At 36.5% G+C, this 25,990-nt stretch overlaps 5 protein-coding genes across 7 annotated transcripts; 2 read left to right on the forward strand and 3 right to left on the reverse strand.

The window, feature by feature from the left end:
* The first annotated feature begins 289 nt into the window (after window positions 1–289).
* On the forward strand, window positions 290–7,645 carry LOC123216802. 3 transcript variants are annotated; one of them, XM_044637376.1, is made up of 14 exons: window positions 290–581; window positions 843–989; window positions 1,089–1,205; window positions 1,292–1,376; window positions 1,695–1,803; window positions 1,927–1,994; window positions 2,122–2,247; window positions 2,325–3,409; window positions 3,665–3,868; window positions 3,974–4,034; window positions 5,292–5,405; window positions 5,881–5,994; window positions 6,078–6,180; window positions 6,892–7,645. In XM_044637376.1, exons 1-13 carry the CDS (start codon window positions 511–513, stop codon window positions 6,174–6,176), a joined length of 2,400 nt encoding a protein of 799 aa, XP_044493311.1. In that variant the 5' UTR covers window positions 290–510; the 3' UTR covers window positions 6,177–6,180; window positions 6,892–7,645. The 3 variants fall into 3 exon arrangements, with proteins under 3 accessions (XP_044493311.1, XP_044493310.1, XP_044493309.1); XM_044637375.1 differs by having other exon boundaries at window positions 6,078–6,175; XM_044637374.1 differs by having other exon boundaries at window positions 291–581; window positions 6,078–6,167.
* A 500-nt stretch (window positions 7,646–8,145) lies between these two features.
* LOC123217491 lies at window positions 8,146–9,010 on the reverse strand. Its single transcript, XM_044638551.1, has 2 exons — window positions 8,603–9,010; window positions 8,146–8,493 (listed from the first exon to the last, which is right to left on the reverse strand). The coding sequence occupies exons 1-2, from the start codon at window positions 8,686–8,688 to the stop codon at window positions 8,259–8,261; spliced, it is 321 nt and encodes a 106-aa protein (XP_044494486.1). The 5' UTR covers window positions 8,689–9,010; the 3' UTR covers window positions 8,146–8,258.
* A 1,751-nt stretch (window positions 9,011–10,761) lies between these two features.
* LOC123216690 (alcohol dehydrogenase class-3) lies at window positions 10,762–14,137 on the forward strand. The gene is made up of 9 exons (XM_044637205.1): window positions 10,762–10,916; window positions 11,000–11,136; window positions 11,760–11,806; window positions 11,911–12,236; window positions 12,685–12,767; window positions 12,929–13,004; window positions 13,180–13,337; window positions 13,415–13,576; window positions 13,671–14,137. The coding sequence occupies exons 1-9, from the start codon at window positions 10,883–10,885 to the stop codon at window positions 13,785–13,787; spliced, it is 1,140 nt and encodes a 379-aa protein (XP_044493140.1). The 5' UTR covers window positions 10,762–10,882; the 3' UTR covers window positions 13,788–14,137.
* A 521-nt stretch (window positions 14,138–14,658) lies between these two features.
* On the reverse strand, window positions 14,659–17,457 carry LOC123216691 (tetratricopeptide repeat protein 4 homolog). The gene is made up of 8 exons (XM_044637206.1): window positions 17,298–17,457; window positions 16,861–17,073; window positions 16,574–16,765; window positions 16,292–16,492; window positions 16,059–16,139; window positions 15,637–15,772; window positions 15,244–15,333; window positions 14,659–15,028 (listed from the first exon to the last, which is right to left on the reverse strand). Exons 1-8 carry the CDS (start codon window positions 17,400–17,402, stop codon window positions 14,955–14,957), a joined length of 1,092 nt encoding a protein of 363 aa, XP_044493141.1. The 5' UTR covers window positions 17,403–17,457; the 3' UTR covers window positions 14,659–14,954.
* Window positions 17,458–18,624: 1,167 nt separating this feature from the next.
* Window positions 18,625–22,041, reverse strand: LOC123216692 (FT-interacting protein 4). The gene has a single exon (XM_044637207.1). It carries the CDS (start codon window positions 21,881–21,883, stop codon window positions 18,839–18,841), a length of 3,045 nt encoding a protein of 1,014 aa, XP_044493142.1. The 5' UTR covers window positions 21,884–22,041; the 3' UTR covers window positions 18,625–18,838.
* Window positions 22,042–25,990: the final 3,949 nt, after the last annotated feature.

Below are 25,990 nucleotides of genomic sequence, written 5' to 3' on the forward strand. Positions count from 1 at the left end.
AAATCCTAGGTGTGGGGGAAAATAATTATTTTTTAAAACTTGAAATATATGAATAGCGGTGAACTTTTTAATTTTCAAAACCTAAGAAAAAAATAAGATAAAATTATAATTTTTTAATATTATTGATAAAATAATAGGTTTACTCTTAATTCTAATGAAAAAGTTAACAGATTTTGGATAATAGGTAAATATTTAAATTTTTAAAAGTTTTAGATATAAGTTTGAGATTCTCTTATACCATGAGTGGGATTGGGAATAAGTCTTTTGGCCTCTATAAATAACCCGCCTGGCCGCTTTCCGCTAAGCCATCCTGGCTCAGCTCCTCGGCTTTAGGTTTTGTAGCTATCTGTTGTTCCTCAATTCACCACCCGGTTTTCTTCTGTTCAATAGAGACAGAATTTGTGAAGTTAGGGGTACAGGACGTGCATCTCTATTCTATTATCTCATTTCATAATCAGATAATCATTCCCATAATTCTTTAGAGTTTTCTTATGACGGTCGTCTAGAAAGATGACGGGACTTGCTAGACCACACGATCGAAACACCCTCCAGTCACTACCGTCCAATCATTCCCATCGCAGGTCTGAATCTTACGATTATGTTGGTTTTTCCATTTGACGGTTTGTATAATTGTTGTCTGATAGGTTGAATTTAAATCTGTCGTATAATTTGACATCGTTTGACGTTTTTCGTCATAATTCATTCAATTTTGTTCAGGCACATTAGATCAGGACTTTGATTTGAACCTGTTCGTCAAAATTAAGTTTTGGGGTCGTTGTCAGTTACTTTTGTTGATTTTAGAGTTTCTTACGTCTATTTGTCGCGATTATTTTCGGTGCTAGAAATGTTTGGCACTTGTTGGCGCTGAGAGAGATTTCGCCGAGAACAAAATATGTGCCGAGAAGGCAGTGGGGCGAAGCTTCTAGATTGAGTGCTCGTGGGTCCAGGAATGAATCATTGAGAGACGTAAAGCACGGTCTTGTTTCATGGTGGGTTGATTAGGGTTTCAATAGAAAATTGTTTGAAGATTTAGGATTTTGTTTTGAGGTGCTGCTTTGTGTCAATTATGGATTGTTGTTCTTTTCCAGGGTTGAGGCTGGATCATTGCGGCACTTATCAGCCAAGTATTGCCCTTTGCTGCCTCCTCCTAGGTCAACTATTGCTGCAGCATTTAGTCCTGATGGGAGAACACTTGCTTCTACGCAGTAAGCATTTGATTTTGTTTGTTCGCTTGATTTTAAGTTTCACTGCTATTTTGAATTATGTGCTATTTATGTTGCAATACTTCCAGTGGTGACCACACTGTAAAGATACTTGATTGCCAAACTGGAAACTGCTTAAAGGTCTTAAGTGGTCATCGGAGGACACCTTGGGTGGTAAGTTTTGATCTTTCTTATAATTGTTTGATTAATCGATACTTTTTTTTGGGCTCATTTTATGTCATGCATTAACATTTCAGTCGGTCATTTGTTCTGCATATATGATGGAAGTCTTTTTTGTAAAGTTGATAGCTTATGAAAGAAATATATTAGGAAGAGACTGTAAGACTTGATACTCTAATGATTTTCTGGTGGCTTAATGAAGACCCCCCTCCCTCTTCTCCCTCAATATTCCGCTAAGTAAAGTCATTGTGCAATAACATGTTTTGTAGGTGTTATGCTTTTATTTTTGTTTTGCTGATGGAGTGTTTACAGGTTAGGTTCCACCCATTGCGTCCTGAAATACTTGCAAGTGGGAGCTTGGATCATGAAGTTCGCCTATGGGATGCAAACACATCAGTGTGTATAGTGTCTCGTGATTTCTGTAATCCACTTGATTCTTGCTCTGGTTACTTTTGCAATAGTGATATCTTTTTTTTAAAAAAAAATCTCAGCTTATTGTTCACCATGTGGTGATTCTGATTGCTGGATGTTTTTTCTTTCATAGATCGACCCATTGCTTCCATTGCTTTCCATGCTGAAGGTGAACTTCTTGCTGTTGCATCAGGCCACAAGGTGCTGATTGCTGACCATTTTCCCTGTGCTTCAAATATAGTTTTACTTTCCTTGAAGGTTCTCTCCTCTCTACTTTCCCTCCAATTGTAAATATCTAATAGCATTCCCACTTTAAATTGTCTTTCAGCTGTACATATGGCCCTACAACAACAGAATGGAAGATTCCAAGCCAACAGTTGTGTTGAAGACAAGGCGCTCACTTCGAGCTGTACATTTTCACCCACATGCTGCGCCATTTCTCTTGACTGCTGAGGTGAATATCCAATGTGTGTTTAATTGTTTTTTCCACTTGTTCTCTCACATAAATTACATTATTGGAGTGATATGCAGGTGAATGATCTTGACTCTTCAGATTCCTCGATGACAAGAGCAACATCTCCGGGTTACTTGCGATATCCTCCACCTGCCGTTTTTGTGGCAAATACTCAATCTAGTGACCATGTTAATTTGAATTCAAAACTTCCTCCCATGTCCATGCCTTTATTGTTTGTGCCTTCTGTTTCTATTGATAATTCAAGAATGGATATGGATTCGCAGCATGCTAATAGGCATGTTGGCTCAAGAAACATGCAAGTGGAGTCTTCTGCTGCTAAGCATTTCCAGTTACATGTAAATGTTCCAGAACAGCAAGATACTACAGTGTCTCCTATGGAGACGTTTCCTGTGAGTCTTCCTGGATCGTTTCCCAGTACAGAAGAACCTATAAATAATTCTTTCCCTAATGGGATAGAAAGTGGTATTTCTGACCACCAAGGGGATGCCATGGATACCGATGAAATGCAGCCGGTAGAAGCAAGCCAAAGAGGTGACTCAATTAACCTAGATAATCTTAGTGGTGCAACAATGGGAATGCCTGCACATATATCCACTCGATCATCTATCACTGAATTTGGCCAAATTCAGCGGTTTTTACCCATTAGGGATCCATCTTGTTGGGAGCTTCCATTTTTGCAAGGATGGTTAATGGGCCAAAGCCAAGCTGGTGTTCCCCCAGTGCTTCCTCTTAGTGGCAGCAGTCGTGATCATACAGCTCAATATGGGGGTTCCACCTCAATTCCTCATCCGTCTACATTTAATGTTGAGGCCACGGTGGCTTCATTAGCAGTTCCTGGAAGCATGAACTTATCTGCAGTTCGTGGTAGACCCAAACGATATCATATTCCACACACCCAGTTCTCTGGATCTGTGTCTGGAGAAGCTGCGTCTTTCAGTAATGCCTTACGTGATGGTACTGATCCTCAACCTATCATCAGTAGAATTCAGTCTGAACTCGCCACGTCACTGGCTGCAGCTGCAGCTGCAGAGTTACCTTGTACTGTGAAGCTCAGAGTATGGTCACATGATATAAAAAATCCTTGTTCTCCACTTAATGGTGAAAAATGCCACCTGACAATACCACATGCAGTCCTTTGTAGGTAAAATTTTTGTATCTTGTTCATATGACTTTATTCTCATGAATTTACTTATTGAAGTAACAATGGAAACTGTATATTTCATTCTGGAAAATATTATTTGTTTAACTTCTAGATTTTCAAATATTTTTAAGTTTCATTCTAAGAAATACATATCTTGTTTTGGTCTAAGTCATGAATTTTATTTACATAACTATAATTTTCTAGTCTATCATCATGCACTTTGAGAATCTTGCTTTGCTGTAAATATGCTTGTAGTGAAATGGGTGCCCATTTTTCACCTTGCGGGAGATTTTTAGCTGCTTGTGTTGCTTGCATGCTTCCTTACTCTGAAGCTGATCCAGGGCTACAAACATTTGTCCATCAAGAACCTGGCACTACTGCAACATCCCCAACTCGCCATCCAATCTCAGCACACCAAGTCATGTATGAGCTTCGTATATATTCGCTCGAGGAGTCAACGTAAAGCTCAATCTCTTCATCAACATATTATTTTTTGGGTGAATTTGACTCTTTTTGTTCATAATCTGATTGAGGGTCATCTTATATGATGTTTTATCGATGCAGTTTTGGTTCAGTTCTTGTATCACGAGCGATCCGAGCTGCTCATTGTTTGACTTCAATCCAGGTTGGTTGGTATTAATAGACAAACGTAGATTTGCTTTTCAATTTTACAAGCTAGTGTTATACATTATGAGTTAGTTGTTGCATGTCATTAATTCAATTAGCTGACTCATGGTAATACTTAGGATCAATACAGATATTTTAGAACTGAAACCTATTGAAAGAAGTCTGTGATGCATAAAAAATGCTTTGGAACTGAAACAGGTATGGTTGCAACCAATCTATACCTAAAAGCTCAAAGATAAGAGTCCTTTTAGTAGAGCAAAAGATTTGTTATGCATGAGTGTTTATGGTTGCAACCTTTTGTTTTGAAACTTAATTATTGTGATTTACACTCTCAAATTGTACTTTTAACACACTTTTTGTGGGTCTTATCTTGAATTGGATTTCTCTTTACTATTTTTTTTCTTAGGTTTTCAACATGTTCTTGTGGTATTGTGGGAGAAGACTCTTGATGATGTAGGAAGCTATAACTGAAACAAACCATACTTAGTTCTGTTAATTTTAAGGGTTCATTTGGTAAAGCTTTTTTAAATAGAGCTTATACACACCTTTTTAAATCAGAGCTTTTTATAGGAAAAATGTTGATTTTTTGGTTGTTTAAATGTAAAAGAATACATTTTTAGTTGTAAATTACTGAAAAGGATTTTTAATTTAAAAGAGAGGCAAAGGTAACATTTTGACATTTAAAAACTTAATAACCTCAACTTATGGGAAAAAGCCCATGTTTCTGAGTTTTGTTGTGGTAGACAGGGAAAAAAAACTGTTTCAATCAACCCAAAAATGAAAAAGCACAAAAGAAGTTGAAAATAATTTTTGATATTAGAAAAATATTCTTAGTCAGTAGCTGACAAGGCCAACCAAACTGTCACTAGAATGGTCACTTATATTCAGCCAAAGATGGGACCCGATAGATTTGATGGGAAATTTTCAATGTCTCAATTATGCTGATGCTATCATGTTTGGGTGAAAATTAGGTTTCTGAGAAGCTGGACCTGAGGAGAAAAGTTATTCTTTGTGATTGAACTTTAGTGTTTGATCAAATTTCTGTGGAGGATCTGAGTCTTAAGTTAGTTGTTTGAACCTTTAGACATTGATTTTTTGTGTGGTATCCAAATTAAAAGAATTGGTTGTTGTCAGTTCGAAACTGGAATTTACTTTACATATGAATTATTTTTCACTTAAATGTAATGCTAATCTCTACATATTCTGGTTTGTATTAATTTCTCAATAGTTACAATTCTTTGTATTACACATGCAGTTTTCACCCACTTCTGAGCACATATTACTTGCTTATGGTCGGCGTCATGGTTCTCTTCTTAAAAGTATTGTCATCGATGGGGAAACATCATCACCTATTTACACTGTTCTTGAGGTAAAAGTTCTGATAATCATTTTTTATAGTATATGTGAAGTTGTCGTTCTCCCCCTTCTTCCCTATGAGCCCTAAAAATAAACTTTACTGATCAAGCTAGAATAGCTGTCCTATGTTGTTAGAACACTATAGTGGCTGCAATTATAAAGCAGCATGCACGAGAGAGTACTTTGAAGATGCTAGTTCCATTTCTTACTGACAGCACAACTCTGTGCAGTCACTTAATTGCTAGCACTTTTCTTGTATGGCTCTCTTTGGTGCAAAGACCTTCTTCCGTGGTGCTGTTGATTTAGTAACACAAACTCCTGCTATTTATGCAGTTAAAGAAATTCAGCAATGAATTGTTTGCTTGTTTATTGAGTCTGTACTTTTTCCATTTATGAGTTGCAAACTGAAAACTTATTAAACTTTACTTTCCTTGTCTGGGATTAGTTGCATCGGACTGAAAAGAAAAATTCTTTTATTTATCATTCAGGTTTACAGAGTTTCAGATATGGAACTTGTAAGAGTGCTTCCTAGTGCAGAGGATGAGGTCAATGTTGCTTGCTTCCATCCTTTTGCTGGAGGAGGTCTTGTTTATGGGACCAAGGTTGGAATTCATCGAGCTTATAAATGTTGCATTTTATTGTTTGGTATTCTTTGATTCAAGAACATTGCTGTTTGTAAAAGCAGGAAGGAAAGCTTAGGCTCCTTCAGTACGACAGAGCTCCGGATGCAAACTGCGGTGGACCAAATTATTTTACTGCAGAAAACATGGAAGAGGTAGACTAGTAAGGTTACAACAAATCATTCTTTTGGTGTTTAGATACTACTTTTGGTTTAAAAAATTGAAAAATACACTGCTTTCGTTATAGGTTCTGTTCATTTTTTCCTTTTTATCTTGATTCCTACTCCTTTTAACTGATGAGAGAACAAGGCAAAATATTTTATACATTTGATAAGCCTAAAGTTTACATCTTCAATGTATTTTATTGGATTTCTAATGGGATTGAGGCTCAAGATCTTCTGTAGCTCACTTTAAATGATATATTGCTGATCTTTTATTGTATGTCAAATCACATTTTTTGAGATAAGAATTTTAGGTGTTTGATCTGATATATTTTGAATTATTCCCTGTATATCTATGATATTTAAATTCAGGAATTTCATATGGCCAACAAACCAGTAGCTTATGCTGTTGTGTGGTGAGAATTGTGCTTGTTTACTGATTGTGTATTGTTTCGGTCCTTGTGCTTTTATTGTTAAAATATTCTGGAGGCTGAACTTTATAATTTTTATGTCATCTTATATCCAATGACAAGTATGTGTTGAAAATTTATCAGTTTAATTAATTAGAAGATAGGACAACCTGTTGATCATAAAGAATCTTGGTCATATTTTATTGAAGTTTCACAATTCCTGGGCCTTTAGAATTGTCTTTGAGATTTTTTTTTTTTGGTTCTTGCTTAATGAATTAGAGAGTAATGATTTGCCTTGTTGATTTCAGGTGGAGACATATGCTTTAGAATGCTAGACATTAGTGATCTACTTCAAAGGAAGCTGTATAACATTACCGGCCTAATGATATAAATCAAAACTGAAGTATGATTGATAGTGGTAGATCAATAAAAAGTATGAGGATTAGCGAGTGATTAGGCTTATGGTTTGCTGCCCCAAGATTTGGGTGTTTATTTCCAAGGTATCTCTACTAGGTGGAAACTCTTGAATTCCAGCTTCTAAAATACGTAGGGGATCCCAGTTTTGAAGTCAGAGCTGGTGCAATGCAGCTTCAGGGCCACAACTGGGTTAAAAGAAGTTTGAGAACAGTTATTTTGCTGGTTTCTTCAGTCCAGCACATCAGATGTTCGTAGAAAAGCTGTGAATTTATTATTGGCGTTGGGAAAAGTATCAAACGCTGATTATGATGAGCAGACCATTTGTGTTGATACTTAACAGGAGTTTTTGGCTGCTGCAATGCAATTATGTGTTTTTAAGACCTTCCATTCCACCACCGGTAATCTGCAGAATCGTGCTCTTGAGTATATCTGTGCCAGAATGTACAAGAATATATGCCTCAGTAGTATTATTCTAACACAAGCTTTTTATCTTTCTTTCGATTTTTCTTTTTCTTTTTCTTTTTAATTAGAACTGTTGTTTAATCTATACCTTCTCTTTGTAAGTAGTATTACTATTACCATACAGCATTAACTTTCTTTTGGTGCTAATTGATGATACATCCACTCATGCAATACTGCATTGAATCGTTGGTTGAAATTTCGCTTTTGATAATACAGCGATCTTTGGAGCCTTACCGGTTCATTTTGTACTGTATGTATGATCATGCTGATTATTACACGTGTCAATAATAAATAAATAAATATTTATAAAATATTTAAAATTTAGAAATATTTAAAAAGTTTCATCCACGAAGGGATTCCATTCTATCCATAGTACCCCAGTGGTGGTGGTCATCAAATAGTCTTCTGCCTCAACTTTTTGACAAATTAGAAGAAAAAAAAATATATATTATCTTGTAAATTCACTTTTTGGTGACCTAATCTTGTACTTTTATTTGTTTATTTATTGTTTTGGCAATTGTTTCAAGTGCTATTTCGGAAGGTTTTTGTTACGGGCACCTTACCTGACTAAGCGGGTGTCTGAATCATTTCCAATAAAGAAAGGCGCAAGTCAAATAAGCATTAAAGGATGCATTGACTAAATAAAGATCATTGTATTCTAATTAATCCACTAGCATAACCAATAATTAATTCATTGATATTATTAAATGTGAAAGAATAACTGAAATTAACAAAATCAAATCAAATCAGAGCATCAATAAGATATTAATGATAAGAGTAGAAATAAGAAAGAATATCAAGTCGATGATGAAGAAGAAGAAGAAGTTGACTCAAATTTGTAGTATTTATCAACGGCAACAGAAACGTCCCACGTGCAACTGAGTCCTTTTGGGATAATGACAAGATCTCCAGCACCAAACTCTACAATCTCTGATGAACCTTTTGGGTATACTTTCACCTTCCCTTTCAACAGGTAGCAAGTTTCTTCTGCATCAAACTTAAGCTGGTACTTCCCCGGAGAGCAACCCCATCTTTTTTACAAGCAGATAACCAAAAGTTAACTTGATGAAATTCCAATCAAAATTTTATATATATATATATATAAAGACAGACTTAAACACAAAAAAGCTGCGGGCTTACTTGGGCCAACACTTGATGTTTAATTCGGAAAGCCTTGATTCTGAAGGGTTTCTTTCAATAATGATTCTTAGGTTATTGTCAGCCATGCGTGAAAGAATGAAAAAGAAGAAGAAGAAGAAGAAGAAGAAGAAAGTGATTAGATTGAAGTTAAAGAGAAACAAGAAAAACTATTTCAGGAGATTCAAAAGCTGCTTTTCAAAGTGTTTGACAATAGACTGGATAACCATTTTGACGTAGAAATACAGAAGGATAAGAAGAAGAAGAGAGAGTTGGCATATATATAAAGGCAAAGATTTGGATTGGCAAACTATCTGACTTATCGCATCACGCTATGTCATAATCCCATGTTGGCTCGTAATATCGCCATGCCAAAATAAAATTCAAGTGGTAGGGTTACTTGCATCCTGCAATCTACCGTTTCTTTCATTAATATATTGTTATTATACAGTACACAGAATATGAAAAAGAAGCTTGCAGTCTGATGCTTGATCCTTCGTCACCAATTTGACTCATTCAAAAACTGTTTTATCTTACGTTCACAGCACGGGCAGTAAAAGTACAACGATTAATCAAAATTTCTGAATTCCAAAACTGTATAAAAACTACAGCTGCCAGCATACTGACAGGTACAACTCAGCTGGAGAGCCCTTAATTTGTAAACAATAATGACGTGGCAGAAAGTGATTGGAAATGAATGATGGTCAAAGAGTTTGCTGACAATGAAAATCTGGCAGTTTGACCAGGGTATCAGATAAGTGTGATATTGTTTGCACGTGCAAACCATGTTACAGGGACTAAAATAATATTCATTATTTTATAAATATTCACATGTGATCACACGTGTTAATAGCTTTTGATGATCAGAAAGCCCAAGACAATGTCTATTGGGCTTTTCAAGTCGCTGTCAACTTTTGGGCTATCCATCTAATTACGGGATTAGAATATTATGAACAAAAATAACCAAATCACGTTCATCTCATGATCTTAGGTAAAACACACCGTCTCATCAAGTCCTTTTTTCTTTAAACGTAAACCTTTTCAAGGGCAAATGGTGTCACAAAAAATTCGGAAGAACAGATCTTGGGCTTGTCAAATTCATGCCCAATTTTTTCAGTCGTGGGTAGTATCAACGGATCTCCATATATGACCCAGAATCACATTAAAATGAAAAAAGCCCAAATGACTATTTCCCATCCTACCTATAATCAAATGTCAAGTTCCCACTTTTTATTTGTGAAAATTTCATTTACCTGCATGTTATGTTAAAAACATCGTTTTGAGCCATCAAACTCATTCCTTTTAAACCTACAAAAACATCACTCCTACCCTCACAATATAAAAATAAATATATAATCTCAACTATTATCAAAGAAACAATAATTATTATAAATTAAAAAAAAAACATATATTAAAAACGACAATCATCAAAGGTTTTTTAATAATAATGCAGAAATGTTAAAAATAACATTTCTAATAATACGTTTGAATTTGAGGACATAAAATGTTGGCCAAATTTAGTTAATGCATGACTCTTGTGATAACATATGTGGTCAAAAACAGAAACTTCAAATGTCAACCGTATATGTTCAATCATGAGGGTGTTGTGACAAATCTTATAGTTGATGTTTGGTGTTTTAGCATCTATCCTATTTGTTACTCTATTAAAATTGTTCTTCCATTTCTTCTTCTATCAAATCTACTTTTACTCTAATAAAAAAAGATTCAAGGTCATGATATGATTTTCTATATATTGTGATTATCATCATCTATAGTGTTGCCCCCTTACATATACCATCAAATTTGTAATGAAATTTTTTATGCAAAGAAATTAAAGAAAAATGAGGTTAGGTTTTGAGGAAGAAATATTTGAAATTATATAAGTCTTTAGCTTTGAATTAAAAGCTGATATATTGATAATTTCAATACTTGATTTAACCATGATTAAATGAGAGTATTCTCATAATTTTAATGAAAACAATGACTTCCATAATTGACATTTGTATTAAATATTTAGTATAGTTTTGTAATTTTATTAAAATTGATAATCTAATAATTAGCCATAAACCAAATTAATATGATGAATGAATTAATAAAGTTTTCAAATTTAATGGGTTGTTGTTCATTTCATCATAGTTTGGGTGGGACAGAGTTATTCAGCCTTAAATAAATAAATAAATAAAAATCCCAGTCGATTATATCGCCGACACTTTAACAAAGTACACAGTGATCTGTGACTCTAGCCTCTCAATAATATCATCTGTCTCACTTCATTCGGTAGTCATGGCTACTCAAGGTCAAGTCATCACTTGCAAAGGTACGCTCTTTCACTCTTATGTCGGCTCTTTTTGTGTGAAAAATCTGATCTTTTATGTGATTTTGATTTGGGGTTTTGTGAAGCGGCGGTGGCCTGGGAACCCAACAAGCCATTAGTGATAGAGGATGTGCAGGTGTCTCCACCGCAGGCTGGTGAAGTCCGAATCAAGATACTCTTCACCGCTCTCTGTCACACTGATGCTTATACCTGGAGTGGCAAGGTGCTTGTTTTTTGTATGTTTTGTTTTATGTTTATTGTTGAAATGTGAGTGGTCTTGTTGTTTGATTAGTAATGCTGTTTTGTGATTTGAATGGCTTGTTACGAGTGGTGAGTTATTTGTTCAGATGGGTTTGTGATTTAAGTGGACAAGTTTTTGTTGAGGTTCTGAGTATGATTGTACAGCGATGGGTTTATTGACTACCTGCATTGGTTTTGATTTGTTAATAAGAGAGGAAGAGTAAACTCGGTCATTTTAGTGTTTAGAACAAATAGCTTCAGTCTTGTTAAATGACCTCATGACACCAGCGGTTTTCTTTTTCCCGAATGTTATCTAAAATACTTTAAGGCATTTTGTTTTATTTATTTTTTCCTGTTTGTGGTTTAATTGGAAAAAGTTTCTTGTTTTTTTGAGATTGTTGCTGAACTTCATGGTTTTTGTTAGTACTAAAAGTAATTTAGAGAAAGGGAATGGCGCAGGTATGCTGAAATAGGTGGGTAAAGGTTCTGAGGTGCAGCTAGTATGACAAATTCTTTTTTCATTTTTTTGGTATCTAACATGACAATGTAATAGCTGTTATTTGTAAGTTTGACACTGATGTGAATTTCACTTGATTTTCCTTGCAGGACCCTGAAGGTCTCTTCCCATGTATCCTAGGTCACGAGGCTGCTGGGTATTTACTCTATATATCTCATACTGCAAATTTAGCCTCTGGTTTCTTTAAATGCTGAAGGGAATTTTCTGATTGATTCTTGCTTTTTTATTTTTCTGGCACAGAATTGTGGAGAGTGTTGGTGCAGGCGTGACTGAAGTTCAACCTGGAGATCACGTTATCCCCTGTTACCAGGCTGAATGCCGAGAGTGCAAGTTTTGTAAGTCAGGAAAGACAAATCTCTGTGGTAAGGTTAGGGGTGCTACTGGTGTTGGAGTCATGATGAATGATAAAAAGAGCCGATTCTCAATCAATGGAAAGCCCCTTTATCATTTCATGGGAACCTCGACATTTAGCCAGTACACAGTTGTCCATGATGTTAGTGTTGCGAAGATTGATCCACAAGCACCTTTAGAGAAAGTGTGCCTTCTTGGTTGCGGTGTTCCTACTGGTATGGGTTTTTATATATTCGTAGTTTCTTCTTATGCCATTAACCTAAAGTTCTTACTGTAGATAATGTATTGTATTTTTTTTCTATTTAATAATTCTGCAAACCTTGCTGATTTATCTATTCTGTTTGGAATTGTGTACAATATGTAAATTGTTGAGTTGTTTGGCACCATTGAGTCATTAGATTTTATTCATTCAATAATGATAGATTGGTTTCTCTAAAATTCTTTTTCTTATGTTACATTGTATAATTCACTGATGTTTAACTTTCTAAAACTTGCTTTTTTGCATTATTACTGTGGTGGTTAATTCCAGAGATTTTTGTCCACGTCTCTGTAATTGCTTAGTGATGGGTGTTTTACTTTCTTCCTTGGGTTGAAATTATTAGAAGTTGCCAAGCTAGTTCTTGTGAAACTGCCTTAAATCTTTATAATGTCTGTGTTTTATAGGTCTTGGAGCAGTTTGGAACACTGCAAAAGTAGAAGCTGGGTCTATTGTTGCTATTTTTGGCCTGGGAACTGTTGGCCTTGCAGTAAGCATCTAATATGACCTACTTCAATTACTTCTCCTTTCTCCTTACTTTCTGTCCTTGTTTATTTCCATCTATTTTTGGGTAAGAATTAGGAGGTTTGAGGTATTTTCTTGTGCTTGTGTCATAGTCTTTAAAATATTATTTTTATCTTAATTTGATAGGTTGCTGAGGGCGCAAAAGCAGCTGGAGCTTCACGTATAATTGGCATTGATATTGACAGCAAAAAGTTTGATATAGGTGCATCTCCTGTATTATAGTAGATTATCATCTATAATTTAATAAATCATGGATATTACAATTATTAAAGTGGAGTTTGCTGTTCTTCTGTTACTTTCATAATGTATTTCCCCCACTCTCCCCACACGCCCTCTCCCTAACTGTGGCTGTATGCTTGCAAAATTGAAACTGGCAGCAAAAAATTTTGGAGTCACTGAATTTGTAAATCCAAAGGACCATGATAAGCCAATTCAGCAAGTACTTGTTGATCTTACTGATGGTGGTGTTGACTATAGTTTTGAATGCATTGGAAATGTCTCTGTTATGAGGGCTGCTTTGGAGTGTTGTCACAAGGTTAGTGTCTTCGGAATTTGTAGCATAAACTAATGTGTGGAAGGTAGAACATTTCTCTGATGCTCAAAAAATTTCAGGGCTGGGGAACATCAGTTATTGTGGGTGTTGCAGCATCTGGGCAAGAGATATCCACCCGGCCCTTCCAGTTGGTGACCGGTCGTGTTTGGAAAGGAACAGCTTTTGGTGGTTTCAAGAGCCGTTCACAAGTGCCTTGGCTTGTAGACAAGTATATGAAGAAGGTAACTGCCATCTTTTCTATGTATTCAACATTTGAGTTCAGTTATAATTTGGCAGAACTTATGATATTTTTCACCTCCATTGCTTGTCTCTCAGGAAATAAAGGTTGATGAGTACATAACTCACAGTATGACACTTGGGGAGATCAATGAAGCATTTCACTTGATGCATGAAGGGGACTGCCTCCGATGCGTGCTTAAGATGCATGACTGAAATTATCAATTACATTAGTTCATGCCTCAAGTTTTTATAATATATGGAAATAGCTTCTTGCTGCTATTAAGGGCTACATGAAAGCGCATCCCCTGTAAGAGGAAACTGGAAACTAGACTGTTTGAAGAGAAGTACTGTTATGTCTGTGTTATGATCTTGAAGAAGGTTTGCTTTGAACTTCTAGACATGTTGACTGATTTGGCGCATATTCCAAGTGTGTTCCGTTGTTTTGGGTGAGACTGCCATATATGTTTCAATAATCTATTCTATACAAGTGATGTGTTGGTATGCTACCATGAAAGTTATGTGTGATTTTGTTACTTTGTTGTATAAGAGAAGGTTTAAACTAATGTTTTGTACTGGTGGAACTTCGAAGGAACAGCCATGTTCTCAGTAGAGTAGCATATTGAATCGAAGATAAAATCACTGCTGGTATTCATGTCAGGACAGCCGGGCATGAATTCCGTTTGAGATACACCTCTTCAAAGATAGACATTAAGATCAGGCAGTCTTCTAGCTCACTTTTATCCAACATCAGTTTAGTAAAGGAACAGGGATAGATTACTTTCGTTTAGTCAACAAAAACAACTACTAGAATTAATGCTTAGCTTTATTTTTTATTAAACAAGTGAAAACAAATAAGCTTTTCAAAGTTAGTAAACAGTCATTTTGATAAAATTTTGGTTTAAAAAGTCATTTAGCATAGCCATCAAATTATGGAAAGAGAATGTGAGCTATTCTAAATTCTAATATGCCGTTGTATTTTGCAGTTTACTATCCATTCTTGTTCTTCGTATTGCATTAAAAGATATAAGCAGTTTCTTTTCCCTGATCGAACGCATACCGAATAAATACTTTTGGCTAAGTTTCATGGCTTCAAAACAATCAAGTAAACGAGTATCCAATTAATAACTGAAGAACTAATACGCAATCCTCGAAGAAAAGTGATATCCGTACAAAAATGACCATATGGCAGAACGCCTTCAGTCCGGTCCTCTGATTTGGTGGTATACAGTTAAACATTGTGGATCTATGAACATTACTGAACAAAGGTCCATGAAGAATTTTTCTTCCACCGATTAACAAAATGCCTTCACTTTCATTATCAACAATATATATCTTCGGAAAAATAACTGTGCTACTAGTTGTTTTGATTATGCTATCCACTCATGGAGGTGGAGTCCACTTGCCTGATCTGAAATCTTTATAGAAGCTAGAGGTCTTTGAAACAACATGGAAGACTGCATACACAACATTCACAAGAGAAACAATGAAAACATGAGAGAAAATGGTTCACTTGCAAAAAACATGCCAGTGTCCAGCGTGTCTTTTTGCTATGTGCATGTATAAAGAGATAGTGTACAAAAATAACATGTCAGTGTTGAGCATGTCTTTCGCTATGTGCATGTATGAAGAGATAATGTACAAAATTAATTCAATAAGAGAATAGAGAAACCTGGGATCCCAGGGATGATCAAGTTTGCTTCTTTCAAAACATCATAGAGCTTCCTTTTTTCGTTTACCTTGATCCATTTAGAGCCCCTACCTGTGGAATTACAAACATAAGAGCTTAAATGTACAAATAAATTTTAAATCACCAGAAACAATTAATCTTTCTTAAGCATCCACATAAAATTCAGTAAAGAATTATAAACAACTTGGAAAGATAAAATGATTTCTGAAAACAAATTTAAAAACTTGTTTAGCACGACAAAGACAGAGATGCAACTAATAGCAGCAGAAAAGAAACCAAAAGTACCTATTGAAAGATAACTAGCATAAAACCTCGTCATTCACATAGTTTTATCAAATGTTCAACAGAAACAATCTAATACCACATTTCAAATACCTGCAGAGTAGTCATATGTAGAACCATCAATTGCATCCTTCTCTTCATCACCGATGCTTTCAGCATTAGCACCGGCAGTCCCCTCTAGCAGATAACGGAGAAGTTTTGTCTTTGACAAAGCAACTCCAGAACCAGCCTGATAAAGCAAGTATATGAACTGAAAATAATAATCATATAAAAAATACCACTAACGATGCACAGTAAGGGCTTCCTGACAACAATGAAGGTGCTACCTTGAGTCCTACACTGGTGCCAGTTAAAATTTTTAGCAGTGGGGCATTATACCACAAAGTGAAGTCACAAAGTTTTTAGATAAAAAAGAAAACCAGAAACACAAACTAATTTGCCCTGAAGTTCAATTGAAAGGAGCAAATTTTTTCTACATGCCATATAATTAGATATCTTGAAAATAAATAGCTTACCTCATAGTAAAGTTCAACTGCTTCACGGGTATAGCTATTTTCTTTGTCCCATGGCAATGGTGGACAACCTTCTGAAAACATGTTTGGTAGCTAAGGATATTATAAAGTGGCACAAACAACAGAGGGTAGAGAATGTATAATGCAACATTTGATGTCTATTAACAATAAAGACAAAGTGAAAGAAAGCAATTAAAGATTTTTGCTAAAACAAAAGGCTCTTTGAAATTGGATATCATGTCAAGATGAGCGGCAAAAATGTCAGTCTCACAGAAGTCCTCAATAAAGTCACTGGACATAACCTCAGCATACAGAAGAAGAACTGGCCAGTGAAGAATATTATTTCTATCTAAAACCGGTTTCCTTAATCCAGTAAGTTCTTGAAACATTGCCTTCCCAATCTTCAAGCTTCTATTCTCTATTGCAGAAGCAAGGTCCTAAATATATTCAACAAAGTAATGAATATGATCTAAGGGTTAACAAACAAAAAGAACTGGTTTCATAGAGTCCAACTATACCTTAGCCTCTGACACTGCCTTGGAAACTAGAGCCTGCCGCTCCTCTTCCTCTTGCTTCCGTGATTCAATCTCCCCAGAAAGTTTCTTTAGTTCCTTGTTATCTGGGTCCTGCTCAAGTCCCTTTCCACAAAATTCTTTTGCTTCAATTAATAAATTCAACACCAAAGATGCTTTAGCTGCCCGATAATATGCCTAATCAATATGAAATGTTGGTTAAATAAGTAAAACAATTAAACTAACAACAGAGAAAGACCAACTAAGAACCTGAACATGAAATAACTACCAACCTTAACATTGGTAGGGCATAATTTGATTGCCTCCTCAGCATCCATGAGAGCGCGTCTATAATTTCCCAGTAGTAAATTGACATGAGCTCTATTTGCAAATAAAATTGAGTTCTCAGAGCCAGTTAAAACATTCTGATTTATCGCCCTCGTGTAGCAATCAATAGCATCAGAATAATGCTTTTTACCCTGCTTAACATACTCATTGCCTTTCTCCTGCAACGCCAATGACAAGAACAACAAACCCACAGTCATAACAACTTTCTCCAAAAGAAAATTTTCAGTTAATGTAATAAATTCCAAATGCTTACTTGAGGCAAACAAACTAATAAGCCTCAAAATAACACAACTGAAAAGTAGCTTATATAAATTAAATCGTATTGCAGGTGTTTGAAGAAATTCCATAGTGAAAAAGAGAGAGAGAGAGAGAGAGAAAGGACCTTGAGTTCAAGGGCAGCCGACTCTTTGAGGGCATCAATAGCATCAAGGTCAGCTATCTCGCTTTCGGTTTTGGGTTCTGATCCGGCCTCCATCCATAGCGCCATTTGTTTGATTTGTTGTTAATTAGTCTTCCCACAATGACTCACCTAGAAACTAGGCAAATCATTCACCGCTGGCTGCATAGGACCAATTAAAATTCGGCTGAATGACATTGCCCCACCACAGCCACGCGTACTTTGATTAAATAACCTTTTCCGCCATTTAAGTTTGAAAAGCTCATTTTCACACCCATATAGTAAAGATTATTTTTGGTATTTCATACAAATAAAATAACATTATTATCTCTTAACTCAAAACAGTATAAATTAATTTTTTTATACTTAACTATTTTATATTTATCTTTTTTCTCTCTAATTTTTTTATCTCTTTTCTCATTTTTTAGTTATCAAAGAACATTAACAAACAAAAAAAGTTGACAACAAAATTGAAGAGGAGGAGAGGCAAGACAGACGACAAAATCAAAGCTGCAAGGCTAGATGAAAATTTGTTATTCATCTGTAATTATTATATATATTGAATTGTCCTCAAAGAAATTAACAATTAGTTGTTTTTATTGTACCTTTTTTTTGAAAGATCAAGCTCGGAAACAGACAAGCTTCATAATGCAATGCATAGTATGTAACAATTATTTTAAAATGTGCATTAATATAAATTATAATTTAATTTAATAAAATTTGATAATTATGAAAATTTACATAAGGCTTAGGGAGAGGAAGATCAAGCGGATTCAAACAAATTTTAGAAACTCTACGTATTCAAAAGATATAATTCAATCAAGTATTTCTTTAACTTCAATTTTAATTTAGTATTTGATGACTTGGGTGAGTGCATGCCTGCTTGCCCTGAATAGATAGATCATGCTGTTGACCTATGCTTATAATTAAATTTAGTTCATGTGATGACTTCTGCAATTTTTCTGATTGGCAGGGACCATCGTGTCCTTAACATACATTTGTACCTAAAAAAACTTTACTTTTGTAGCTGTCTGCCTCAATAAGCCACATTTGCCACTCAGAGAGTCAGAGAGTTCCTGTTTTTAAATTCCCACAAGAAAGTCAATGCAATAGAAATTTGTTTGTTTGCTTGCTTTGATGTCTGTGGTGGGCAGATTGCAAGCATCAGCTGGTGCAGAGCTTTGGAACAGACCCATGGTTGCCATATATTTTCAAATCTAAATATTATCATAATTAATTACCCTGTTTAGGTTACTACCCCATTTACCAGAGGATGACCCAAAACGGCATCTGAAAGACAAAACAAAACAAATAATTACAAATAATATATAATAGATTGATTCATAAGCATGACACAGAATATAATGGTTCATACTTAGTTTCCTTAAATGTGGATTTGGTCTCCTAAGACTCATAACTAAAAATAACAGCAGACGTGAAAGAACAAAGATAAAATCCTAATCATTAGACATTACACTATATTATATCCATCCCCATTATCCATGACAGGCTTGTTGGCTAATAGTCTACAACAAATTATCAGCCTTTGAAGGCAACCTCCGGAGGAAACTCAAAAATGGAGAAGGCAATTTGCTCCTGAACCGCGGTGGCCTCAGCTCATACAGCCCCCATAAAGCAACCACCAATTTAAATGGCACAGCATAAAACCCAACAGCAGCAAACAAGCAGAAAACCACAAACAGGAAGGTGGCTCTGGGGTCTCTCCAACTGAGCAGTGCTTGAAATCGTTCACCTTGAGTTGCCATATCCCCGACCACGGATTGAATCCTTCCAGCTACACTCCTCAGTCGATCATACCTCGGTCTAACAATATCAGCATTTCGATTTGTTGGAAATGAATCAAATTCCTCATCCAATTCATCAGGGAAAACATTCTCAGCTTGAGAGAGCCTGGTGTCCATATGGGGTGGATAGCGTGGCCTCGACCTAAATCGCCAAAGTCCCACAAGTGACATACAGAGCAACAGGGAAGGGATTATAATCTCAGGAAACGATACCACCGTAAGAAAAGATGATACAAACAAGGTTGAGTATATCGGTTTGCTCCAATTGCGCACAGACTCCACCCAACGACAAATGGTAACAAGACCAGATATCACATTCATTAGCCTAAAAAAGTTAGCCTTGCTTCTTCTCATGCTCCACATGTGAGAGTCGTGATCAAGCATATACTCAACCACCTCTCGCCCCAACGGTGGCTCTGCCCGAATAAGTCGGGATGAAACCACATTCATAGCTTGGTACCTCAAGCTCTCCAATTGATTCACAGCTAAAGGATGCACATAGTGCATCTTAGGTAGCAATGGCATTGTGTACATATGCAGCATATTAACCATATTAGAACATGAGAATCGTACAGCCAAATGAAGTTCACCCATTTTCTTCACACCTGTAGAGTGCAGCATGAGGAGCGGGTATGAATGAGTGTAAACACGGTCAGATTCAAGCGTAGACAGCCTGATTCTGACTTTCCCAATTCGAGAATCACGACCACCGGTGTTGTTAATCATATTCTTTTCAAGCCTGCAGTTATCAAAAACCCCGATTGTGATAACCGTACAAGGATCAAAAACTTCCCAAGTATACTGCTCATTCCATTTGGGAGACAGACTATCAACCACGGTTCTTGTTCGCACCCATTTCGGACCATACTTAGCCACACAATAAGCATCAACGGATCCTCCTTTGCCTTCTTTTATCTTCATTGGCATAAGCCCTGTTGCACCCAAAATGCCCATTTCAAGTACGCCAATGTGAGGTTTCCATAGCTGTTTTGCCGTTGGTTTAACATCACTGCTGTACAGTGTGGTCTCATCGAGTACGTGGTAACCCCCGTCAAGAGAGACACTAAGATGAATTCTAGACCCAAATCTTGTCAGAGCTTTTGTATCAGCAGGGTTACCAAAATGGTTATCAAGATTAAACCACCTAGAAACCACCGGTTTATCGTCTGTTCTTCTCTCAATGGCACTCACAGGAAGCAAAACTCTGCCCACAACCTCGTCTCTACCAGCAACACGATCTTCAACTGCAATCAATAGATAATCCTCAAACGGCTCCGCAACCACAAACAGAAAATCCTCATTCCAGTAAGGGTTAGACAAAGTTCTTGTTGCACTAGGAACAGCAATTCTGGTCCTCGAAACCTGACTCCCCACCTGCACTTTTGCATATAGCTCCGGAAATCTCATCATTGTAGACCCTTTTTCCCCGGGAACAATATCTTGCGCTTCAATGACTGAGACTCTCAAATACCAAAGTTTTGGTGAAAGATAAACCTTCGACTTTATCGAACAAAGTCCGTCAAAATGCACGTTTGCGGCCTTCGAGTGCCACGCCTCTGCAAAAGCCTCATCAGCCTGAGTTCCAAACCATATTGAGACCATAACTTCTCCGCCTTTCGCCCTGTCACCCTTCTTATCTTCCATTCTGTACCATTGTGGAGCCAACTGGCTATCCGGAGGTACCCTTCTTGGCACTTCGCTTAGATCAAACCAAACTCTGCCCAAGAAATCATCTTTGTTGCTTTCTTTGACCAAAATCTCCGCCATCGAGGACTGCATACAATCGTTTGAGAATGCAAAAACCTGGTCCCATTCTAAGTTGCTTGAACCCGCCCTCCTTGTGATTCCTCTGTAGTTCCCTAGTTTCACCTCAGCAACGATATCACCACCACCAAACACTGAAATATCTTTAGCTTTCACTACTCTTACATAAAGATACTGCATTTGCTCAACAAGATCATAAGTAGAGCTAGTTTTGTCCTTATTCAAAGGACCACCACCAAGATCAGGACTTGTCTCTTTTAATGAAAACTCACCAGAACCATTAAAGAACGTACCTAACCCCCCACCGCCTCCGCCGCCGACGGTGGCCCCACCACCGGTGATAACAGGACCAGGACCAGGACCAGCAGTGATCACAACAGGCTTAATGTCACCGGGGTTAGGCTCCACAGGCTTTGCATGGTTTTGACCCTGCTGTGTAGACTTGTTAACCTCCTGACCCAAATGTTGTTGCTGCATTTGCATAACAGGATTTTGTTGGTGTAGCTTCTTGTTCTTCTTTAAAAACCCCGAAGGAGTAGAAGAACCAGAACGGGAGACCACAACTCCATTACCATAACCCACTTGCTTAACCTCTCTAGTGGATATATAAATCTTCAAGCTTAACTCTCCCCTTATATGAGAAAACAAGCTTCGTTTATCAAGAGTGTATAACTCAGGATTCCCTTCACCTTCTTTAGAAATGTGCATGCCAGAAACCCTAACCTTACCAAGAAAGTTTCGGCTATTGCTTGACCTTCTCTCGTTGAAAACATTGACGTCAATGTTCATATAGGGAAGATCTGCAACGTTCTTAATGTCAAACACCAGCTTCTCGTTCCAAATGGGGTTTAAGTCCTTGTACTTGACTTGAGTTCTCAACCTTTGGTTGTCAAACTCCACTTCCACGAATGCTGATGATGAACCTTCTCCATCTTTAGGCATCAAGTTGTGAGCTGCAACAACCTCTACGACTAACTTCTCTTTCCCGTTTGTTGAGTTCATGGCTGGTCCTCGTAAAGGAAGAGCAAGAACCAGGATGAGAAAATGGTGAAAAGACAGAGAGAGAGAGTTGAAGAAGTTAAGAAGATAGAATGAGAGAGAAAACAGACAATGTGGGAGGCTCAAGAGAGAAGCAAAATAAGAGCAGGTAGAGAGAGCCAGCGACTCAGAGGAGCATGCAATGCAACAGAGTTGTTCTGCTGGCGGTTTAGAGGGAGACTTAGGCATCTATTTCCAAAGTGGAGTGAGTTGGTAAGAGAAATATCTCCGGTTCTAGTCCACGTTTGTTCTGGCGCGTGAAACAAGAACCAACCAATCAGAACCCGAACAGCCAGATTGGATATGGTGAGACCCACACAAACATTCTCAACGATAACCTGATTACTTGACATATAAAACTAATTTTCAGATTCTAAAAGCAGGGTCAACTGGGTAAGACCGGGCCATAATTTTCTGGTAACCGGGTACACGGCACTGTAGTTGTATTGGTTTAATTGAGGTGATATCAATATGTTGCCAATTTGTGCCCATAATAGATAACAAAAAAAAAAAGGATAATGATAAAATCTGTTATGACAGCAACGTATTTGAAAGATAGATAAAATAGGCATGAATATATCTCAAATCAAAGATTTGTTTGAGGCGTAAGTGAGTACCTACGATGATTTATTCATTTTGTTGGGAAATATTCCATGTGAGATAAATAGAGAAAATATAAAAATGACTCTGGCAATTCCCCTCTTGACTGCACAAGAATCGAAGTCTGACCCTACAACCTACTTAGAAAGGGGCTACTTCGTCACATAGCTGCAAATTTGCAACTCTGCAAGCAAAAACATAGCGCGTGTTTCGAAGGCATTGTTCTAAAGCATGAAATGTCGTCAGCCTTGAAACAACAGGACAGTAAGGCGTGCTAGAATCCCACAGATAATCGCATGTTGTTTTCCATTTTCTTAAGGCAAGATACACGATCTCCGGAATCTCAAAGTCCAAGGTTCGCAAGTTATGTATGTCCTCTCTATTTTAATATTTCGTAGTCCGTTACTTTTCAGAATGCTTCGCGTTGCCTTTGCAGTTGCTACGCGCGTGTAAAAGAGGGGCCTCCATGCAATAGTCTGGATTTGTAAACCGCAAGGCTCTCAAACGGGCCCCCACTCCTCTTTAGAATTCATTTAATTACGCAGCTTGATTACCTGAGATAGCATGGATCACATGGCTGGCATTCAATCACAAAGAGAGTAAGAGGGCAATTAACGATGATGATTATATCTAATGGAAGGTGGAGCGTTCAAGTCCTGCCAAGTGTAACTTAGTAATCCTGTGAGTTGCTTGGAGAATATGAAACACCACTGCAGTTTGAAACACATTCGGATAGATAAAGGAAAACATGGACTCTGCCAGAATTAATACATGACAGATCGATTCAAACACGACTGCAAAGGATGTCAGGTAAGATAAGGTATGGACGTGAAGTAAAGTAAATGGGTTTGTGCTTTTTTTCCTTTACGTCTAAAAAGCTACTGTTTCTGTTTGTGCCTCGAAAGGGTATAAATAAATGTTACATGTCTGGTGACCAACTAAAAATTTGTCTCTCCCTCTGCCAATTCTTGGGCCTAACAAAGAACACAGACAAACCTCCGTAAAGAAGTTACTCACCAGGATTCACTACTCGCTTCTACCCAAATACCCGTTCCTTTTTAATGTTACGAGGTGTTTTCGTTAATGCCGAGTAATTATTTTCCGCCAAAACTTGGACGAAACAACTATTCTCCACACTTTAAGAATATTATTTCCATCCCCATTTATAAAATTTGCTAATAAAATTTATTTATTTATTTTTTTAAATTGATAAAAATCAAAAAACATTTTTGTCTTTATTGAAGTTCAAAAAATGGCCCAAAAAAAAAATTACAAAATTTAACTCCTTGCGTATTTAACTCTACCACCACCTAAGCCCAGCATTTCAAACCCATCACTGTTCCTCCTTGTGTAAACCACCGCCATCACCATCACTCTATTTACCATCATTTTCATTTGTTTCACAATTTCACCATCATCTCATGCTAAAAGCTTTGTTTGTTTCTTCAATTTTTAGCCCCCTAAAAGTTTTCTTTCTTAGTAAAGTGTTCCATAAATTTGTTCATCCTTATCCAAGGGTTGATTTTTGCTTGCTCTTCTTTATCGCACTTGGTCATTCCCAAGAAATTAGTTAAGTCCTTGGGAGGGATTTGTACACGATCCTTGCTGTTGTACTTCATCATCCCAAAATATTGGATTGACCAAATGAAATACCTAACTACATGCATGAACGGATAGATAATTGTGACAATATTGACCAGAAAAATAACAATAAACAATGATGATGATTTAGATTGAAAAAGAGAAATGATTTCTACAAATAGGAAAAACAACAATAACGGTCGAAATAAGACAAGAAGCTAGATATCGAAATGCAAAAATAGAAATCGAATTAGAAATTAAAGTTGAATTGGTCAAAGAATCAAGTTAATTAAGAGAAAAAATCCTTATATAATCTGTAATTTATAAAAAAGAAATCCTCACATTATATTGGTTGTTAGTTATCAAAAAAGTTTTTCAAAGCTGTGTTTTTAGGTTTCAAATTGCAAATTTGGTTCGAAAATGTTTAACTTTTCACAACTTTTTGCATAAATACCGTTTGATGATTGATTTTAGAGGACCTACACATAATTTCCCGACACTCACCAACACTTGGAAAAGCTTAAACCCCACTAGGGTGGGGACTTCCAATTCCATTATCAATCAAGATCCCTAGCCAATTGTTTCAGTCCACCACGTGTGCCCGTATCAGATCCTCCACCACTTCTCTCCTTGGTTATATTTTAAGTATTTCTGCCTTCTTTCTATTCAACTCAACTAGCATACCAAAATCCTAAAGTGGCAGCCACTCACCCTCTGACCCACTCCGTTGCAAACCGTTACCCCAGCCTCAAACAACCTTCCACAAACACATCTATTGATTTATCAATCAAATCATTACAGACCAACAAGCCAATTAACACGATCCGTCCATTCACAAAATTATTGAAACAAACAAACAAATTTATACAATTTTTATCTTGAATTTAAATATCTATTTTTTTATTAAACCTTAAAACTAATGATGTTGATAATGATAGTTTACCAATAAGGAGGGATAGAATAGTCATAAATGAAAATGATTAGAAAGCCAATAGATTATTACTTACATTAAGTGCAAATAAATTTGTGGAATATATGTATTCTCCTATTGAGTGGAAGAAATGCAAAGTTGGGGGTTTAGGCTTAGAGTTCATACAGAATGAAGTTGACATTGATAGACAAGTTTGGTTTGGTGAAGTGCTAGTCAATGGAGCTTCGTTCAACCATTGATTTTGAGAGTGAAGATTGAGTGGTGAGATGAAGATGCATGGAAGAAGAAGAAGAAGAAGAAGAAGAAGAAAGAAGAATTATAGTAGGGTTATGGACGATGGTGGGCTGGAAAGAAGAATAAAGAAAAAAAAGAATTTTTTTTATTTTATCAAAATCATAATTTAGATTAAAATTTAGATAAATAAAATCATTTAAATACTCTTCTATAACTAAAATTGACAAAAAATATTGAACAAAAGGTAAAAGAATATTGTCTTTGAAATTTACGGGTGAGAAATTGTTGTTATACCTTTTGAAAAATATACAAATTGCTTTAATTTGGGTAAAAATAACCAATCATTTTCTTTCTCATTTTTTTTAAATAATTTCAACAAAGTTTCGTAAATAAAATAGGAATATTCTTGTTTATTACAAAAAGAATATAACACGTGTATTACCTAAAAGTAAACAATTTTTTTATTAAATAGAAAAAATTTAACTCAAGTTGCAAAAAGGAAACGCCAGCGGGCTTAACGTGTGAGGGTGAACCTCAACGAGCGTATTCTCTGGCTGACTCCGTCAGTTAAGGCGGTGACCCCGAACCAAACACCAACGGTCCAGACTGCACCGATAGTATCTTCTATCATCTAAACCGTTACTTTTAGGGTCGAAAACACGGTTTCAAAAACGCGGAAGGATGTGCTCTCAGGTGAACTCAGCTATTTGTGCCCAAAGCCACGC

Source organism: Mangifera indica, chromosome 5 (assembly GCF_011075055.1).
Source record: "Mangifera indica cultivar Alphonso chromosome 5, CATAS_Mindica_2.1, whole genome shotgun sequence".
Classification (NCBI taxonomy): Eukaryota; Viridiplantae; Streptophyta; class Magnoliopsida; order Sapindales; family Anacardiaceae; genus Mangifera; species Mangifera indica.

Coding starts and splice junctions, on each gene's coding strand:
- LOC123216802 (XM_044637374.1), top strand. CDS start 511: ATGACGGGACTTGCTAGACCACACGATCGAAACACCCTCCAGTCACTA. Junction 4,035..5,291: donor ATTGTTTGACTTCAATCCAG/GTTGGTTGGTAT, acceptor TTACACATGCAG/TTTTCACCCACTTCTGAGCA. Junction 5,995..6,077: donor GTCTTGTTTATGGGACCAAG/GTTGGAATTCAT, acceptor TTGTAAAAGCAG/GAAGGAAAGCTTAGGCTCCT.
- LOC123217491 (XM_044638551.1), bottom strand. CDS start 8,688: ATGGCTGACAATAACCTAAGAATCATTATTGAAAGAAACCCTTCAGAA. Junction 8,494..8,602: donor AACATCAAGTGTTGGCCCAA/GTAAGCCCGCAG, acceptor CTTGTAAAAAAG/ATGGGGTTGCTCTCCGGGGA.
- LOC123216690 (XM_044637205.1), top strand. CDS start 10,883: ATGGCTACTCAAGGTCAAGTCATCACTTGCAAAG. Junction 11,137..11,759: donor CTTATACCTGGAGTGGCAAG/GTGCTTGTTTTT, acceptor TTTTCCTTGCAG/GACCCTGAAGGTCTCTTCCC. Junction 12,768..12,928: donor TGGGAACTGTTGGCCTTGCA/GTAAGCATCTAA, acceptor TTAATTTGATAG/GTTGCTGAGGGCGCAAAAGC.
- LOC123216691 (XM_044637206.1), bottom strand. CDS start 17,402: ATGGCGCTATGGATGGAGGCCGGATCAGAACCCAAAACCGAAAGCGAG. Junction 16,140..16,291: donor TTGCCGCTCATCTTGACATG/ATATCCAATTTC, acceptor TAGCTACCAAAC/ATGTTTTCAGAAGGTTGTCC. Junction 15,773..16,058: donor CAGTTGAACTTTACTATGAG/GTAAGCTATTTA, acceptor TTGCTTTATCAG/GCTGGTTCTGGAGTTGCTTT.
- LOC123216692 (XM_044637207.1), bottom strand. CDS start 21,883: ATGAACTCAACAAACGGGAAAGAGAAGTTAGTCGTAGAGGTTGTTGCA.